Here is a 20,392-nt window from a genome sequence, read left to right on the forward strand (position 1 = left end):
CATCAACAAATGATTTATAATGTAACTAAAGTCTTAAAACCTTCTATTAACTGCAATGCTTTTTAATGAGGTGCTATCATGTATATTGGTCCCAAGATGGCTGCCAACACTTCTTGGATGAAGTGCTGACAGCCAATCAGATCTCAGGATGAGATGTGTGGTTAGGCTCCGCCCACATATATATATGATTTTACTTTTGATTTTCTGAGGAACTACTGAACAGATTGACACCAGACCTGCAAACGGCACATCCCTGACCTGAGGACTACCTCTCTGCCAAATTTCAAGTAATTCTGTTCAGCCGTTCGGGCTGTACCTTGGACTAAAGGTCCCTATGGAAAATTGCATGGGAAAAATGTGTTTTGGGACCCCCCTTTTTTCTCGGCCCCCGCTTAACGAATCACCCCGAGACTTTCAGGGTAGGAGCAGAGCGGAGCGCCCCACCTGTTTTGAAAATTTTGCGAGGATTCGTCAACCGGCGCCAAAGTTATTCCAAATAGAATGTTGTGGATTTCCTCTGGAAACACGGTCCTAACTATAACTATCTACTGGCGACCGCCAGTAGATAATATATAACCTATCTATACATATATTCGTATTAATGAATGCAAAGTCAAATTTAAAACATTTCCAGAATTTTTTTCTACGTGATATATATACAAACACGCACACACTTGGCAATTGTCAAATGTGTGTGCCCCCCCGCCTAAAATTCACTTCGATCCATCCAGGTGTAGAGTTAGACAAGTGGCATCTGCTGTCAAGGGAAAAGCACGGGTCTGTGACCCTTAATCTCGCTAACGCTCAATCGCATCGGATGCAAAACGTGGAGTTGTCCAAGGTGCTGAGTAACTGCACCTTCCATGCTTTAATTGATACTTTCTGCCCCTGTCAGAGCTCGCGCCCGCTGCTTCCGTGACGTCATCGACTTGCGCTGCAGTCGACCCAGCTCGCGCCGTTGCCGGAGTTTCGCTGGTGACGCGGCGGCGCAGGATGTTATTGTTTGCAGGTTCCGCAGATATGGCGGAGCAGAAGGCAAGGCGAGGCAGGGCCATCCGGCGGCCTTGCGCTGCTACCCCTTGGTCCCACTGTGCTTGAGACCACCTTACCGTCGCTATGGCGGACTTCGACGAGATTTACGAGGAGGAGGAAGAAGGCAGCGAGGAGCGTGCCCTCGAGGAGCAACTGCTCAAGTACAAACCCGACCCCGTGGTGGTGCGGGGATCCGGGCACGTCACTGTGTAAGAGAAAGGGGGTTTAATGGATAGAAGGCTACAGTTGAGTGGCGAGTGTGTGGATACAGAGGGAAAGAGGACGAACTCTGGGGGTTTTATAGATGGTTGGCGTGACCTGAACTATAGTTAAGAGGTGTGGGGGAAGGGAGAAAGTGTGAAAAATGGAACGGTAAAGTGTATCTTACATATTTGTATCTGTTAGTGCACTGTGATATCTCGCATTCATGTTTTGATTTCCAAGACACTCGAGATTCTTTGAAACTAGAAGGCAAACAAATGTGTATGTTATGCTAGCTAGATTTGTATGCATGGGGGCGAAATATGTTAATGCAGTTATTGGGCTTCAAGCTGGGACACGGATATTAGTCAACTCCCCCAACACCTCCCCTTTCCAATGTCAAATGTGTTGTTTCATTTCACTTTAGCCTAATAAGACTAGTGCCCGTGACGTGCGTCTCTTGACTACTGCTGCTGCTGACCTTGTGACGAGTACTCTTAAACTGACCACAGAGCACTGGTTCGAGTATTGTAGACTGGTGCTGATACGGCCTTCTCTATATGGCTGATTCATGCCTTCTGCTGCTGTCCCTCTCAGAGGCTAACTGTAATTTATTATCTGTGTTTAGGTCACAGCCTACCATACAGAGCAGCTGTTGGTTGCATAGACATATGGGGGACATGCTGTAAGCTTCCCAAAGAATGTGTTCTGCCCATTGCTGACACTGGCTTTGTCTTTTGTAACTCACATTTGTTTGCTTTCTATTTGCTGGATTAATTTGTTTTAGGCTGCCCAGCATATCTTAGCCCCTCCCGTGTATTATAGCCTGTTTGCGACCTTTGTGACTGGCTCCTTGTATTCTTTCATGACTGTTTGCTGTCTGGGAAATCTTAATATACCTTTTCTTTACTTTTCGAGGCACTTCAGGAGAGTACGAGTGTTTTCAGTTCTCTCCCTTGTATGCTAGTTCAGGAAGCAGTAAACGTGCTGTATTTCTTTGAAAACATTGCCTGCGTCATCTTTCTGCTTGACTGATACTCCTTATCTCTGCCACCATCAATCGGCACATGCCTGTGAGGAATAATGTTCTGTCTAGGAGCCTGTTTGTTTTGGTTATTGTACTTTACTATTAATAGTATAACTTGTTAGGCTCTGTCTTCCCAGGGATGTTGGTGTTTACTTTTCTTTCTCTGACTGCAAAGTAAGAGTATTTATGTAACAGGCTGTGGAATGTCATGCTTTTTCTAGCACACAACCACATTTAAATGCTTGTAAATTAACTACAAACATTTCACAATATATATCGGAATTAGGGTGGTACAACTGTAGCATATTGTTTTGTTATTCTGGTGTGTTGTGGAAACAAATATTTTAATAGGATCAAAACAAATCAATGCACTAGGTGATGCTGATTTTTACACATTATCAGCCACTCTGCGCCACTTCACATTACAGCACTCTACCCCAACTTTAACCTACTCCTCTCTATGCCACTCCACAATACACCGCTCTGACACCCTACTCCGCTCTGACACCCTACTCCACTCTGCCACTCTTTGCCATGCCACTCTGTTCCTCCACTCTACAACACTCTATGCCAATCTATTCTGTGCCACTCCATTCCACTATATGTACCCGCCACTCTACTCCACTCTGACAGTCTGCGCCACTCAACTCTATGCCACTAACTCTGTGGCACTCTACTCCACTATACACCACTTCATTCTCAGACACTCCTCTCCACTGCCCCACTCCACTCTACGCCACTGCACTCTACATCACTCCATGGCACTTTACTCCACTCTACGACACTCCAGTCTACAACACTTTACTTCACTCTACGCCACTCTGCATTACTCCACATCACTGCAGTGGGTCACTCTAGCCTATATCACTCCACTCTATTCCACTACACATCACTTCACTCTACGACTCTCCGCTACTCCACTCTACGCTGCTATATTCCGCCACTCTACGCTGCTATATTCCACCACTCTACGCTGCTATATTCCACTAAATGCCACTCCTCTCTACTCGAGTCTGACACTCAAGTCTGACCCTCCACTCTATGACACTCCAACGCTCTTTTCTTGCCCTGCTGAACAGCAGCTACGCCGACGCACAACATGGCTAAAACACATTGGCAGAGCCATAAGCTCTCACGTAGGTATGACCTATTGGCTTTAACAGTGCTTGTTGTAACTGATCTCGGGGACCTACGACCCAGATGATGTGGGTGTAGCTGTCTGTCTTTGAAAGTACAGAGTTTCATGAACAGGCCGGCTGGCTTGTTATTAAATATTTACTAACTGTGACCATCACTACTAGCTATCCTGTCGCTTCCTACTTCATGGGTTGCCCAGGTCTTGCTGCCTATGCATTTCAGATGTCAATCCCTAAAGCCATGACTGCGCTTGACAGTTTTCATAGGAATGATCGAATTGACCATTTCTTGTTCTCATTAGCCAGGGATAACACATTGTTTAAATGTTGAGGTGCCAGCAGTCCTCTAGCGCCCTGTGTCTGAAGGCTTATAATTTAATTAGTTAATATTTATTACCTTTCAGGGGAAATAGAATCTGACAACTGAGTTCATTCATATATGCAGGAGACATGAAAAGTATGTGTGAACCTCTGCTAAAAAGGAAAATATACATTCTGAGACAACCTACATTGGTGTAGGTTTCCAGAAATGTATTCATGTAGACCTGAGTTAAGGCTCCCTAACCCGTAACATAAAGACTTTCCCAACAACTGTCGATTTTAGCTTTGCTCTTCAGCTTGTTTGAAACCCAGAGCAGCAAAATCACTTCTCAAACAACTCTGCTTAATTGACCAGGTTGATCTATGTAATGTGATATAATTTACCCATAGACACAGTGATCAGCAAGGGACTACGCCACTTTTGGAAATTAGCAATCCTGCTACAACCAGTACTAGCTTTGCCATGACATCTTGAGAGCTATTACTGTGTACTACATATTACTCAAAACTTATTTTTGTAAGCATCAGTCTGCCATTTCAAACTGGTTTGCCTTTATCTAGTCAGATTCATTCTGCCCTTAAAAATCAAATCCACTGTTGTATTTTGCCTGTATGTTGAACTTTAAAAGTGCATTTGGCTCTACTCTTCCCAAGATTGAAGCTGGGTTCTCCTGAAGAGCTAGTGAGGGATAGAGCATTGTTATATATTGCTACATACTCATCATTGTTCTTTGGGGGAGGGGGAAGTGGAGCGAACTACATCCACTGTGTGATTGCTGTCTGAGGAGTAAATCATAGTTGCCTCTTCGCCCCTCCTTTATTCAGTGTGTTCATCTCTAACCATTGCATCTTATTCCTTTATGTGCCATAAATTTCATTCTGATTTAAATGGACATTCATGTCACTTTACCATTAATCATTTAAAAAAATTGACTCATTGCTTACAGGTAGTCTATATTTCGTTTCAAAATATTTACTTGCCCTGTAAGTGAATCCCCATGTGTGATGACTGAAATATCCTCTGCCTTTTTAGGCCTAAACATTATTCTTGCAGGGTTAATGATGTAAGATGGCGAATTAGTTAGACCGAACTGTTGCTTACTGAATCGCTAAAGAAACCGGCTAAGGTGCACAGTGTGCTGTGTTTGCCTTTAATGTGCAAAGGCTCTTTTCAGTGAGATCTCATTCTCCAGCGAAAGGAAGCTGAACATGGTTATAGGTTTTTCAAAACAAAACTCCTTTCACCGTGAAAGTTTTGATTTTGATCTCCCTTGACTTATCAAGCAGTTGCAAGACCACAATGGTTCAGGGATCAATTCAACATACACATTTAAACCAAGCACAAAGTACCCACACATAAAGAATTTCTTCAAAACAAAGAATTTTGTTATTGAAAAACAATAATTAATATGTAGACTGTGTGCTCACCGTGTTGCACTAGAACTAACGCATATAAAGTAATATATAGTGTAATCAATAAACAATGTCAAAGGGATAACAATATAATATGGTTTGTCCGTATTATGACTGGAACATTATGCAACAAATGCTTATTCCTGATTAGCCAGAGAGGCGTCGACGACGTTTCGAAGTTTGTAGTTTATCAGGTCATCATTAAGGCACAAAACAATCGATTTAAGAGCAAACATGAAAGAAATAGCATATACGGTTTCAAGTTATTTTAAAAAAAAAAAGAAATGAGCAACTAACCCTAAAGTAACAATGGTCAACAGGGTTGACAAAATTCGTATCCTTATGGAAAAATTTTTTGTGGCAACGTGTCTAAACTGACTGCAGTTAACCTTGGGGTAAAACTTAAAACTTCCCAGTGCTTGCAGTCTCAACAGAGTCAAAAGAATCAGATTTTTAATGAAATTTCTGGGGAACAGGTTCGCCTCGGACTGGCGCACTATTACAAATGAAATGCCCAAGATTTATCAAGCAGCATAGTCTGTGTTTGCATTTACTGAACTAAGGGTGGAAATGGCAGTCAAAGCTTGTGAACAGAACACCAGATGTTGATGGTACTGTGCATTTTTTAAGGACATTGATCCATTTATGACGAGACATTGATCAAGGCAGCGGGCTGTCTCTGTCTTGGGAGCAGTGCTAGACGTCTGCCAGTTATATCCTGAGCCACTACAGACCCTTGTCAAAGCGTTGTTCCTCCCCTGAACCATCAATATACCTCCACAAATGTTTAACTTTTTTTGTAACAAATAAGAGCATAATTTTTAAGCAAGCATTGACATATTCTATAGTTCTGCCTTTTGTAAGTGTGCAGCTTAAAAAATATATATTTAGGGCACATGCAGTATACAACACATTTGGCTTAATTGATTTTATTGGATACCTGGATATCTGGGCACACAGACCTCGAATCAAACAAATAGGCTGTGAGCAACACAATGCAACTTAATTTAACCCTTGGAGAAACATTGCACTCCAAAGTATAGATATTGTTAGCTCCTGGAAATTTGGGAATATCTTGAGTCCTTTAATTTAATTTCCGTGACGTCCAGAAATGGGGAAAGCACAATGAAAACACGCCAGCAAAGGTTGTGGAAAACTGTCAATTCTAACTCAACCCAAGGTTCAAAGCTATTGGTCATGCTGAAGGGGGACACTGGGGGTTCCAGAATACTGGAAAACTCTATGCCCTTTCAAGACGGGACGACAATACCACCAATAACCCCGTTCTTAAGAGCGGCAGCCATAGAGCATAGGCTCCACAGCCAAACTTGCAGGTCTGTAGTGAGCAGGTATCTCCAGATGTAATTACAGACCACCCTCAGTCTGCAGATGACCGTAATGACGTAGTAGCCGAAAAAACAGTTGAAGTCAGACAATAGAAGGACCTCACTTTAATGCATGACCAATCACAATCTGGGCCACCTAGTTCACATGACTGCTTGGCCTGCTTAAAGCAGAAATCAATCTTAACGTCTATCTGTAACAATTCAAAGCATTCTTTCAACAATGGAAGTACATCATTGATCGGGCACACTGGAGGGGCAGGAAAATCCAGTACCCCAAGAATAAAATCTTGCACTGATATTGATTTAAGATCCTGATCTGATTTTCAAGACGACTGATCACTCAGGCTGAGGTGCATAGAGTCTTCGATATATCGAAACACTACCTTACAGGTTCTGAAAGAGATTCAATTTAGTGGAGAGAGGAGATTAAGGAGTCTCTTTCCCAGGATACTCTGGCCCCGATATCGAGTCATAGCTAAGTCTCTGAACAACTTAAACTAGTTGCTGCCCAAAACTTAAATCCTGTTACAAACGTGCAAATGGAGTTAGCGACTTCTCACGACAATTCAGATCTACTGATTAATATCCCAACAAATCAAACTAACTTTCATTCCTTTCCATCAACAAAGGCCAGAGCAACAGTCTCTGAGTCTGCAGGTCAAGATCATTTATTTGAAAAGGATTCAGAAACAACTCCAGTATATCCTGTTTTCTCTGCTATGGGAACAATTAACACCACTCTTACAACAATGGGGTAGGCCTTGGAATTTCAGTCAGCCCATGTTAGTGAGCAGGTTACACTATTAAAATCAATCCAAAAAAAGTAAACTACTTGGCATTCCCTCAACAAACCTAAATTAGGGTGGACACACAGCTCTCAACATTAATGGAGAGCACTTCTAAATTCACGAGGATTGATGGCTTAATTAGCTTACAACAACTCTTCCCAACAAAGATATGCTCCTGCTTAAAATGTTAATTAATAACAAACAATTTAAGTGAAACCAACTTCACTTGGCTGCATGGCTTAGAATTAAAGTACACCGAGGAATGATGAATTAAGTAGCCTACTACAGCTCCTCTAAAGAAATCTATGCTCCAGCTTAAAATCAGAGTAAAATCTGAATTAATAAAACATTTAATGAAAACAAGTTCAATTGATTGCATTTCTAGTTTCCTCAGCGAGAACGCACACCATTCAAGTAGGTTAGATCTCGACTCCTCAGTGGCGTAGCAAGGGGGTAGTCCACCCTATGCGTCACGAGTTTTGTGGTCGGCGGCCTCCCCCGCTCTTACTTGTGGCTGTGTGGGGCAGCAAACGCAGGATTCCTTCAGCAGCAACCCATGCCCCCCCACTCTTAAGGCCGCAGCTGGGCAGCAAAGACGAGGACCGCCACAGGCAGCAAAAGGCCTAGCTATGCCACTGCAACTCCTCACTCCTGAAGGATTTTACTTTTGGATTCCAGATTCCTGGTTTTCTTCGAACCTCTGAAGGCTTCATCCAACATGGAGGCATTTACATCTTTGACTTTTTCCTTCTGAGAAGGTGTCTGCTTGTCAAGGGCACTTGCCAATTACATATTTGAGTGTGTGGTTTAATCGTGGCTTTCAAAAAAGTAACCCGTACATCAGACAGAGGAAGAACCAGGCAAAAGTATGGGTAAGCATCCAGACTTAAACGGTAGCTGAGGTTCAACAACGACTCGTAAAACTTCAGGCTTTGTCATCTCCATGAAGAAAATCTGAGGCATATTTTATAGATTTGCCCTAAGCTGTTAATTGAACGCAAGGGTTTGCTGCGATGAATTGTTAACCAGAATGGCATCGGGGTCCGGTTCTTCTCTCCTGCCTTCTTCGCCGTGTGGGGAAACGGCTGGACTACCCTTCACAGCAGCCCTGCACACGGTGACGCTGCACATGCACCTGGAGGCGTGTTAATAACACCACCGACCTCCCGCAGCGCGGGACGCTCAGGGCCACGGTTCTTCTCTCCTGCCTTCATTGCCGTGAGGGAAAAGTGCTGGACTACCCTTCCCAGCAGCCCTGCACCCGGTGATGCTGCACACGTGCCTGGAGGCACACTAAAAATACCACCAACCTGCCGTAGTGCGGGCGAGCCCGTCAGCGACCGTCTGAGACCGGACCGGTTTAACTCTCTTTAATTTAGATATCACCATGGGTAAGCGAAAAGACTAATGTTCCGCAGACACGATTAAATCTAAGACAAAGATACCACGCAACTGTGCCTCTATTATCTCCTACCTAACCACAGCAGTGGGAGCCATAACTAATGAGATTCAGGATGTGGAGGCTCGGTTGGGAGTTGATGGTCTGGCGGTCAATGCCACTGACGACGCCTTATGTTTAGATCCTGTCCCCAGCTTAACCATAGATGTGGTTGCAGATAATATTACCAGAGACAATGATCCCATCAGGGACAATTACATTTCTTCTATTTCTCACCCTAAAGGAAAACCGGAGGGCAGGGGGAGCTCGGAACTGTCAAGAGATATGGCTGTACCCATTGCTAAAAAAAAGAGGAAATAATGCCAAAAAACAGCCCCCATTATAAAGGACACATTAACATGGAAGGGGGCGCGCAGATCATCGGACAACAATGGAATCCTCATCCCCTAATCAGACTAAAGTAAATGCGGACCCGGTCCTCTCACACATCGCCTTTGGCTCACTTAAGGAAGACTTATTTAAGTTTGTCAAATCTGGTTTAGATTGTGTGATGGATAGGTTAACTAAAATAGAGTTCAAGCTTGATGAACCCAATGTGGGAAGGAGTCAGGTTCACAATGTAAATGTTGCAGGTAATATATTAGGTAAGGCTGAGATTGGTACGAGCTTACAAACAACTCAGAACAGGACCCCTGAAGGAGGAAGGTCTCTGACTAGGACACCTCCGGGGCCTATAAAAATAAATTAGGTATGTAATGGCCCAAGCGGCGGTATTGATAAGGGAGCTGTGAGCACTTCCCAGGGGAAGCTTAAAAGACCATTTTTGACAGGGCCAAACGTAATACCCGTAGAAGCACCTGTCAAACAAGGAAGGCTGAATCTGCCACCTGAGGCCACTCCTCTCGTAGCGGTTCTGGTAGGAGTGCCCCCCCCCCCCCCCAACCCCCTCAAAAGCAACAATATTGAAACAACTGAGGAACTTATTCGCAAAGTCATGTTTTGGTGTAGTAGGTTTTCTGAGGGAGGCTGTAGAGCATCCACACACATCATAATGGCCAGGCGGGTAATATGGGTGGGAACTCGCCCTAAAACTGAGGATGGTGACTGCATCGTGATTAACTTTGATCGGACCGACGTAGCAGGCTGGCTCTTCCCGTATAGCCCTAACCGGGGTTGAGGAGGCATCACAGCCTTACCCCTGGGCTTCTTCTCTCCGCCAGTAATGGGTGACTGGGGTAGAGATAGCAAGGGGCCACGGAGACACACTGCAGGAAAAGGGCCGTTTAGACCTATTGTTAAAACTGCGTATAATGCCGGTCAATCCCTCTGTGCAAATACCATTGACCCTCCTCAAGTTTGTCTAAATGTCACTGTTAGAGCAAAAAATAGAAATAATGACAGTAGACCTGCGATTTCAAATAGATTTGCTCCTCTGAGTCAGTTGGATAGTAATGACTAACTAGACCCTTGTTCTTCTATCGAAGGGCACAGTAGAGATGGAGATGGAGATAACCATATGAATTGTACTTTTAAACAAGCACAGGGGGAAGAGAATAATTTAGGGCAGCATGTTAAGATACTAAGCTGGAACATAGCAGGACTCAAAAATAAGCTAGATGGCGATAGGTGGAAAGTCTTTTTAAGTGAGTTTGATATGATTGGGCTCAGGAGACCTGGGATACTGAGAATAACCTACGGATGGATGGCTATACCACTTATTTGGAGCAGGCTAAACCACCAGTAGCTGGCAGGGCAAAGGGTGGCTTATTGACCCTGATCTCCTTAAAAGTTGCAGGTAATCATTGTAAACTGGACTCGCGTTCACCAAATTGTCTAGTAGTAACAGATTACTTCCATTAATGCACCTAATTTGCTCATCGTAAATTTTTATACTTCATTTGATAGAACTATCGTAAATGAACATTTGGTCAGTCTGAATCGTTTCATTGAGTTGTACAGTGGGAAACAAATTCTTCCTTATTCGGTTATTGTTTTAGGTGATTTTAACATACATAGATGTCAATTGAACTGTCGTGTTTTTGACAGCCTAGGTCCTGATAATCATTCAAAGATACACTTTGAACACACACCACAGGGTGGATTTTTAGAGGGTACTTTAGCGGATCATGGTTTATTCTATCCCAATACAACGCATGATATTGATGATAGGCTACACCACCACGTGGTCTCAGTTTAGTGACCACAACCCTATACATCTGACATTGGTGGGCGGTCTTAAAAATAACCGAAAAATAAAAAGATGTGCTTGCACTTCTAATATAAGACCTAAAGACCAGGCCCGTAGACTTGAGGGGAATATGGTAGTGCCGGGGGATTTTCTAGCGCACCTGTTGTATACTGTTGGAAGGGAGATGGACCTCTGCTCAGATGACATTAAGGGGTAAGAGGTCCTTATAGCATACACCAAAATCTGCACTCAGGTGGCTTTTGACCTTAAACGCCCTTTTAAGGAACATATAGGGGAGAGGTGGTTCGATCATAACTGCTCAGTAGCCCATCGAAAGTTGCTGGCATCTTTAAAACTTAAACCACAAGATAAAAGTGCTATAGCAGCTTTAAGGAAAAAATTTAAACTGGCAATAAATAAATGTAAAAAAGAGATCAAACATGAGGCATGGAACGATCTACTGTCCACTGATGTTATTAAAAACAGTGCCAACTTCTGGGAAATTGTAAACAAACCCTTTTTTCAAGAATCTATGGGCAGTCCTCTTGAAAGTAATATACAGGAGCAGGACTGGTTCAACCATTTTAAATCTATATATGATGACCAGGAGACCCAAGGGTCTTCAGCTACTGTATTTGATGCCAAGGCATATACTATGATTTTTACAGAGCTTGAAGTAGCAGAGGCAATAACCCAAATGACAAGTAATAAAGCTCCTGGACCAGATGGCGACCCAGCCGATCTTTTTAAATCTAACGTAGCATTTTGGTCCAAACTATTGGCCAATGTTTTTAACATGGCTTGTAAATTAGGTCTACCCAGGTCATGGTCTGAGTCAGTTATTGTGCCGATCTTTAAAAAGGGTAATAGAGAGGACCCAAGCTGTTACAGACCAATTTCACTTGTAGACCCTACTGTAAAGGTGCTTCGAAGGGTGGTACTTAGTAAACTTATGGCTTGGTTAACCGAATCTAATACCCTATCAGACCTTCAATATGGTTTTAGGAAAGGAAGGGGCACCACTGACCAATGCCTGAACCTGCACCTACTAATTGGGTAGTATACCATTGCCAAGAAAGGCACATTGTATTTGGCATTTTTGGATCTTTCCTCTGCCTTTGTCCAAGTGAATAGATCCAAGTTATGGGCTATACTTATCAAATTAGGTGTGGATGAAAACATTGTATTTTTTCTTGCCGACCTGCATAAGGACCGGACCGCTACAGTGAGGTACGATCAAAGGGGGAACTGTACCCAGGGAATATGTATCGCTAATGGTGTCAGGCAGGGATGTATTCTGGCTCCCCTACTCTTTACTTCAATAACCTGGATCAAGTTTTAGGGGAAGCCAGTAAAGATATTCCGCGTGTGGGGGAGCGATTGATCCTAGCACTCCTATACGCGGATGATGCCGCCCTATTAGCAAGAACAGCGGTTGGTCTACATTTTCCAATGCCTGGGAAATCTTTAGCATAGCGAGTTTCCTTACTGCAGCAGTGAGAATAAGGAGGAAAAAAGTGAGCGTGATCTCTATGACCTAGTCAATATTAATTACGTTTTAACAGATGGGGTTCTCGATGTTGTATTTTAAATTTGTTCGTTTTTGTCTATTTTATCTTTATAATATAGTGCAATATTATCGCTGCTAACAAATGTTATATGAATTTTGATATTTTTTGTATAGAATGCTTTTATGGTTTTAATTAACCGAATAAAGTATTTTTTGACTGACTGACTGACTGGCGCAGGATTAAACTGCACCAACTCAAATCTGCGAGAGAACCCCGAGCAATTTGATATCAAGCACACGTGTGTTATAAGATTAAGTAAATTGCAAAAAGTGTTTGAAATTTTTACCATCCGTGGAGGAGAAGATTGCAGCAACCTTGGAAGAAGCGCAAAGAATCAACGCAAATGACCCAAAAGCACCCTCAGAAACCTTTGTAAGCAAACGACAACTGAAAAAGCTGAAAAGAGTAAATATAAAAACAGGGTAACGTAAAGGCTAAAGAGGTGGGCACAGATACTGTCAGCAGTCAATCGGGGGTGCGAAAATCATTTCGGATTTTCAAGGAACATAATGAGTGTCAATACTGAGTCCCCATCTGCTTCACAAAGGCCGGCTAACGAACATTTAAGTATATAGCTACTATGCTTCATAGCAAGGATAACTTTAGTGCTGCTTATTGCCTAGCATCAAGTTACAGTCAAGTAGTAGCTGGAAACACTTTAACTACAGCCAGTCAAACAGTCCTCTCAGTACCACATTTGAAGCAACATGTTGGCAACATGCAGAACTATCAATACAGGTCCAAACATCCTTGGAAGGTCCTGAACAAGTTTCAGATAATACAACGAGCATTGCTTCAGAGGGTATCTCGGAAATTATGTTATAAACATCAAAAGAATTTACTGAACAATATAAACAAACAACAACTTCTTATAAGGATATCAAAATGCTGCTAACACCCAGGATGCAAAGTTAATCAAGGGCGTGGAGCCAGCAATAAGTCAAGTACTGATCCCGCCTATGATGAACTTGTTTTGCCGATTGACAGATGAATTTGTAATGCTGGTTAATAAAATTTGTATGCAAAGTCCCTTCGAGGCCGATCTAAAGGATAATTGTAGCTCTTCAGTTTCGTGCATCCTAAGGAACCCAGACCACTCTCCAATGCAGCTCTGCCCTTACCCCAGGTTAAAGTAACTGGTTCCTGTTACTACTTCAGAAATACAATACATATATAACCAGGTTACAATTTCACCTTGGAGGCAAGATGGCGTCCGTGGAACGGACGTGTGTGTGAGGAGCTTCCCGTTTGCTCATCCTTCCCTGTGGTCTGACGTAGCCTTACTGGTGGTAGCAGTGCTTTCTCGAGTAGAAACCTACCTGGACAGGCTGGCGAGACTAGCGCAACTAGCGAAAACTGCCGAAAGTTATTGCTGACAAGCGGCGTATCGCAGGGGCAGTGCTCTAACTTTTTGGTTCCGTGTGCAGAGGAGGCGGCTTGTTTGATCCCTACGGCGAGGGCAGAGTATGTGCTACTGCGCCGTTCAGGCTCACAGCCAGGGTTCGAACTGTGTGAGGAGGTGGTTTGTTTGATCCCCTACGGCAGCGGAGAGGGCACGGAACGGTGACTTTTTTGATAGTTTTCATCCTTTTTGCTACATGTTTCCAGCGCTGGATTGAGGCTGCAAAAACTGTAAGAGAACAGTTTTTATATTTTCCCGAGTGCCCGGGGAGTGTATCAGCGGCTGGCTCGTTTGGAGAAATTAGCTCTTCATAACAATTAGTTTTTTTTGGGTGGTCGTGGGGGGTGTAGAGGGTCACATGGGGAGTAAGGGGTTGGGTGGGCACTTGTTAACCCCTTCAGCGCTGGGCGAATTCCGCCGCGGTGCTGAAGGGTTCGAGCGCGGGCGGGCTCATGACGGAACGGTTCCGTCATGAGCACAGCTCAACCGTGGCTCATGACGGAACCGTTCCGTCATGAGCATGGAAGGGGTTAAAGGGGAAAAACTCAGTACATAGTATGTGTTGTAGAAATGATAGGACATATCCTTATATATTGATGGCCACGATTTTTACATAGTAATGGCAGATAGGAGGCTGCGTATATGTATTTTTAATGTTTGCGGGTTGAATAATGTCCTCGAGGAAACGTGTTATAGCTGATCTGCGGCTCATAAATCCAGATATTCTTTGTTTGCAAGAGACGCATGTCCCCTGGTCTAATCGAAGGATATTATCTGAGTTGGGCTTCACTTTGTTAACAACTTCCAGACAGTCTACCATGAATAGGGGGGTGGTGATTCTGGCCCGTGGGATGGTAGGCACGGGTAGAGAGAAAGTTGATAATCTGGGGAGGTGGGCCATTACAGAGTGCACTCTGGGGGGACCAAGATCGTGCTCTGTACAGTATATGGCTCAAATCTGGATGAGGTCGAGACTCTGGAGTTTTTGAATGTTGAGCTGGCACTGTGGGGGACCCCATTGATATTATACGGGGATTTTAATATACATGGTGATGGCCAGACTTGGGATTCTTATTTTGCAAAGTATACTGGGCGTAAGCCCAAGGTATTTAGGGCTCTACAACAGCTGTTGCAGAATCATGATTTGTTGATGAATTGACTGCTGTGAATCACGGCAATCCAGGGTAAACATATTATTCATCCCCACACAATAAATTTGTTCAGTTAGACTATATTTTTTTACCTCTGCTGATGACCGTTGGTGCAAAGATGCAGGTATGGCCCCGTATTACATCGGATCATGGACCTGTGATATTTGATCTTGTTAGCCTTGGTCTTTCAAGGGAACAGCGATCCTTTACATTTAATAAAAAACGTCTACGAGATGAGGAATTTATTTGACCTATTCGAACTTGTGTTACACTGTTTATGGAGAGTAACAGAGGGTCAGCTACCCTACCAATAGTCTGGGATTCATTGAAAGCAGGTCTAAGGGGTGAAGCGCTCAGTTATGTATGGGCTAAGCAGAGACGACAGAAGGCTAGAATGCTTGGTTTGCTTGAGGACCTAAAGAAAGCTGAGCAGGAAATCATACAAGCGGTTAGTGCTAAATTTGATAGCCAAGAAGCACAAACTAAGACTGCATGCTGTAAGGCCAAGATCAATGGGGTGTGGAGTCAGGAAATTGCCACTCAATTTAAAACATACAAGGAAGAAAGATACGAATATGGGGAAGCAACTGGCAGATGTTTAGCTCAGAGAATGCATGGTAGACAAGCTGCCCAGTGGATTGAAATTCTCGAAGATGGTAAAGGTGGCACAGTTGAGACTACGGCAGGAATACTGGATGTATTCCATTCTTACTATAAGGAGTTATATACTCCAGATCCAGTCGAGCGTGATAATATATTGAGGTTATTACAGAATTTCAACTTAACTGAGCTTGGGCTAGTAGAACGAGAAGCACTAGAAGCCCCCATCACTATGTTAGAACTTCAGACAGCATTGGATGGTCTAGTGCCAGGGAAAGCGGCTGGGCCGGATAAACTTCCATTGGAGATATATTGGATAATTTTTTCTATTATAAAGGAAGATATGCTGGCTACTTTTTAGAGGCTCAGCATGGGAACCCTCCACCGTCTTGGGACACCACCAATATTGTGATCTTTAAAAAGAAGGACAAGCCTCCTAGGCTCCCGGGGTCGTATAGACCCATATCACTAATAAACGCAGACGGCAAGGTGTATAAAAAAATTCTTGCAACTCGGCTGTTGCAAGTTATACCTCCGTTGGTATCTAGATATCGGCATGGCTTTTTGCCCGGTAGGCGTACTGTTAATCATTTACATACGGTGATAGTGCTGTTAGATTATGCTACCATACAGCAAAATCATATAGGCCTAATTTTCTTAGACGCTGAGAAAGCGTTTGTCCGCGTACCGTGGTCATTTCTATGGGCTACAATGCAAAAGATGGGGTTTGGACCTCATTTTTTTGAAAGCGCTGCAAATCATGTATAAATGTACACGGGCTAAAATCTGTGCGATGGGGATGGAGTCATCTTTTGTATATATAACTAGGGGAACCCGGCAGGGATGTCCCTGTTCGCCGTTACGTTTCGCTATTTATAAAAACCCACTGCTGCAAATGCTGGAATCAACGAATGGCATACAGTCAATGGTAGTGTAGGAGCACTAAGTGTGTGTCCTTGCTTACGCTGATGATACAGCCGTAATAACATCTGATCCCGAGCAAGCGTTAGGGGAGATTGAGAACCAGACACAACATTTTGGGGCAGTGGCCGGGTATAAGTTAAACATCTCTAAAACCAAGGTTGTATGCACCGAGGGACTCTGTCCTGGAGAAGCTTGTGTTACACCAGAAGCGATATATTTGGGTATTAAGATTAAGATGTCACTCCAAGAGACTGTTGAAGTTAATTGGGCAGACATATTGTTATCGACAAAAAGACAATTGGAACCGGTTGAGTGTCATCATTTATCAATGGTTGGGCGCTGTAATGTTTTAAAAATTTGTATTCTGCCTAGGGAAATGTATTATTTTAGGACGGTACCGCTAGAGCTGACACAATCGCAATTATTACAGCTTCAGTCTCTGGCAGATAGGTTTATATAGGGCCAGAAGAAAACTCGGCGCGCTTCAAAATATGTCGTTACCATTGGTTCGTGTGGAGTGCCGAATTTTACATATTATTATTTAGTTTGTTTTTTACAGAATATGCAGTATTTGGTGACCAAGATGGAAGTGCGACCATTTGAAGCTCCCAATATATATCAAATGCTAATGGGGACTCATGCGAGTGAGGCTTTATTCAAGTTTTATGAACCAAGCTACTTTAAAAGAACGCGATTTAAAATAACCTGGGCTGCACGCAAGGCTTGGAAGGCGATATGTAAAAGGATATCTATAAGTCATATAGGTTATTATACGCCTTTCAACTCTACGGAAATATTCCCCTATGTTTTTTGGGATATAAAGATGGCTACCTGGAGGGTTAAGGGGATACGACGCCTAGGGGACATCTATAGTGCAGGGATAATTGTTTCTTTCTCAGATTTAGTCGAACAATATAAGCTACCTAAGAACGATTTCTTTAAATTTTTGCAAATTCGCGATTTTATTGTCAAACATTGTAGATACATGCCTATGACACCCAATGATATAATAGAGGCCTGGATTAAACGAGTTAAGATTGGGGTACTGGGGAGGAGCTTAGCGCGCATCCAAGATGGTCGCGTGAGCACAGGGCTCCCCGGACCCTCGCCACTCCTCGCAATTTATCCTGATGATATCCTGATTTCTTGGACGGGCTTTTGAGGGTGAACCTAGACTGAGTCCATAACTCCTTTCAGAATTTGAATCGGACTTGGGGGACCGAAATTACAGCATTTTGAACTTTCGAGGCCCATCTCGGGGCAGTGCCGGGGACTTGGTGAGCTGTGGATCCGGGACGTAGTTGAACAACAACGGCATTGGGACCTCACCAGTGGGCGTACCCCCACTTTCACTTTCGCTTTTGGTTTCTGGCACGGCCTGATTGAGGGTCTGTTCCGCTCTGCCGTGGACCAGTCCAGTCTGGTGTCATCCCTGCTTTCTCCCTACTGAGTACTGAGTCAAGTCGTGACTTACTCCGGACCCCGCGGCCCAGCTTCTCGGCCGACCGGCGGCCATTTTCACTCGGTCCTGCGGGCCCCTCCGGGGTGCATCTCCCGCCATGACGGGCAGGGGTGAACCCGAGAAGCGGAAGACCAAGACGTCTCTTCGTGGGGGACAGTTCCAGACAAATGTTATGGACCGCTACACTCAAGCCAAGGGATCCCCAGGGCTCTCCAGCAATACCCCGAAGGATGCTAGAGACGGCTCATCTGTCCCTGTCGACTTGTCCCTGCAGGACATTATGGGCGCCATTACCGGTATGAAGGAGACCATCGGCCAGCAGTATGAGGCCCTGGCTCGTAAACTTGACACGGTCGCCATCGATGTCACTTTAATCATGGCTGACCTGTCCAAAACTAACGAGAAGGTGAAGTCATTGGATCTGACAACCTCCAGTCTCACGGCCGATGTGTCGGAACTTCGAACAGACCGTGGCGCCCTGAAATCGGCAAACGACTTGATGTCCCATCGGCTGGATGATTTTGAGAACCTGGCAAGACGCAACAACATCCGCGTCATAGGTGTTCCGGAGAATCCCGAGACTCGTTCTGTTGACCTCCTGATCGAAGAATTGATCCTCACCCATCTTGCCCCGTCTGGACTTAGCAAGTTTTTTGCTGTGGAGCGTGCACATCGTGTCCCGGGCGGTAAGCCTAGGCCTGGCGCTCCCCCGAGGCCTATCATCGCCAAGCTTTTCCATTTCAGGGACCGAGATGCGATCTTGCAGGCCTCGAGGGTGCACGGCCCGGTGAAATTCGAAAACTCCTCCAGTCAAGTTTTTTCCCGGACTTCACTCAACTCGTTCAGAGACAGAGGATGGGCTTTCAGGGGGTTAAGCGACGTCTTCGGGACCTGGTCTTGAAGTATGCGATGCCCTTCCCTGCCAGGCTTCGAGTGGAACATGAGGAGCGGACCTTCTTTTTTGAACGACCGGACAATGTGAGTGACTGGTTGGATTCCCTGCCTGGTCGGGGCGATCGAGCGGGGCACCCTGGCGGTGCCGAGGGTGGTGAGCCTCCACAGAATTGACTTTTCGGTCCCTAACCTTGATAATCGGACATTACTCAGTTGGGTTCTACCTCTCTTGGATACTTTGTTTTATAGTAGCTCTCGTCTGGGTGGCGGGTGGTGGCTGGCCTTCCTCCTCCTCCGGGGTCTTTTTGTAGAATGGGATTGTTAGGGCGACAGGCACACTGCATTTTGGGGTGGCTTTACAGTTTGCAGGGGTACAGGGAAGGGGGAGTTGTAACGGGTTTCGATGGGGGTGTTTGTGTTTGGGGGGGGTTTTTCCTTTTTCTCTCAAGGCGGCATATTAGTTCTTTCTTTGTTTCCTGTGTCCTGTTTTCTGTGGGGAGACTCCTGTTACTTCTGTGGGGATGGGGGGTAGTGGGTTGAGGTTGTTAACTTGGAACGTCAATGGATTGGGGGATCGTATCAAACGTGGTGTTGTACTACAATATTTGCGTCGTCTGGCGCCTGATGTGGTACTCCTGCAGGAAACGCATTTGGTTGGCAATGTGTGTCATGCTATGAATAGGTGGGGATACCGACTGGTTGCACACTCCGGGTTCACCACCGGTTCCAGGGGGGTCGGTATTCTTGTTCGGTCTTCCCTCCCACTAGAGATTGACAATGTCATCCTTGACGACAGGGGGCGTTATGCCGCCCTAACTGGGAGGTGGGAGGGTAGGACCCTTTCTTTAGTCACGACATATGTCCCCCTGGGCCTCCAGACCTCCACTTTCTTTGATGTTGGTCGGATGTTGCTGGAACTCCCGGATGGTCTTCTCTTCATGGGTGGTGACTTTAATTCTGTGCTATCCGGCGCCCTGGATCGTCATCCCCCCAGGGCCCTTCCCGTTTCCCAATCATGGCTTGGTGGGTTCTTGGACATTTTTGGGCTGGTGGATTGTTGGAGGTTGATGCACCCGGCGCAGTGTCAGTACACCTTCCATTCCGGGGCGCATGGGAGTCTCTCCAGGCTTGATTACTTCCTTATGCACGCAGCCCAGGCCACCCACATTGGTGAGGTGCGACACTTGGCCCGGGGCATCTCAGATCACTCCCCTGTGTGGCTGCATTTCGACACGGGGATGCAGGCCGCGGGGCGGATCGCCCCCATTAACCCTTGGCATCTCCGTAGCCCTAAGACTCGCGATAGTTTCCTGAAGTCGCTCAACCACTACTTCTTGGAGAACGAGGGGTCTGTCTTGTCCTCAGTGTCCTTGTGGGAAGCCTTTAAAACGGTCCTACGGGGCCAGGCCCTCTCTTTAATAGCTGAGACCAAGAAAGCTAGGAATGGGGAGGTCGCGGGGCTTGAGGCTGAAATACTGGAGTTGGAGGCTCAGCTAGACTCGGGTGTTACTCATGAGGGGCTTCATGCCCTTAGCTT

General features: G+C 44.9%; 1 protein-coding gene across 1 annotated transcript in view; it reads left to right on the forward strand.

Annotated features, from left to right (window-relative positions):
* Window positions 1-926: 926 nt before the first annotated feature.
* CHIC2 (cysteine rich hydrophobic domain 2) overlaps window positions 927-20,392 on the forward strand; it is a 196,876-nt gene continuing 177,410 nt past the window's right edge. Inside the window, exon 1 of the mRNA XM_085642094.1 lies at window positions 927-1,241. Within this exon, the coding sequence (XP_085498220.1) occupies window positions 1,117-1,241 (125 nt within the window). The 5' untranslated portion in view covers window positions 927-1,116. The remainder of the gene's footprint in view (window positions 1,242-20,392) is intronic.

The sequence above is a fragment of the Triturus cristatus genome, chromosome 2_2 (genome assembly GCF_964204655.1).
Source record: "Triturus cristatus chromosome 2_2, aTriCri1.1, whole genome shotgun sequence".
NCBI lineage: Eukaryota > Metazoa > Chordata > Amphibia > Caudata > Salamandridae > Triturus > Triturus cristatus.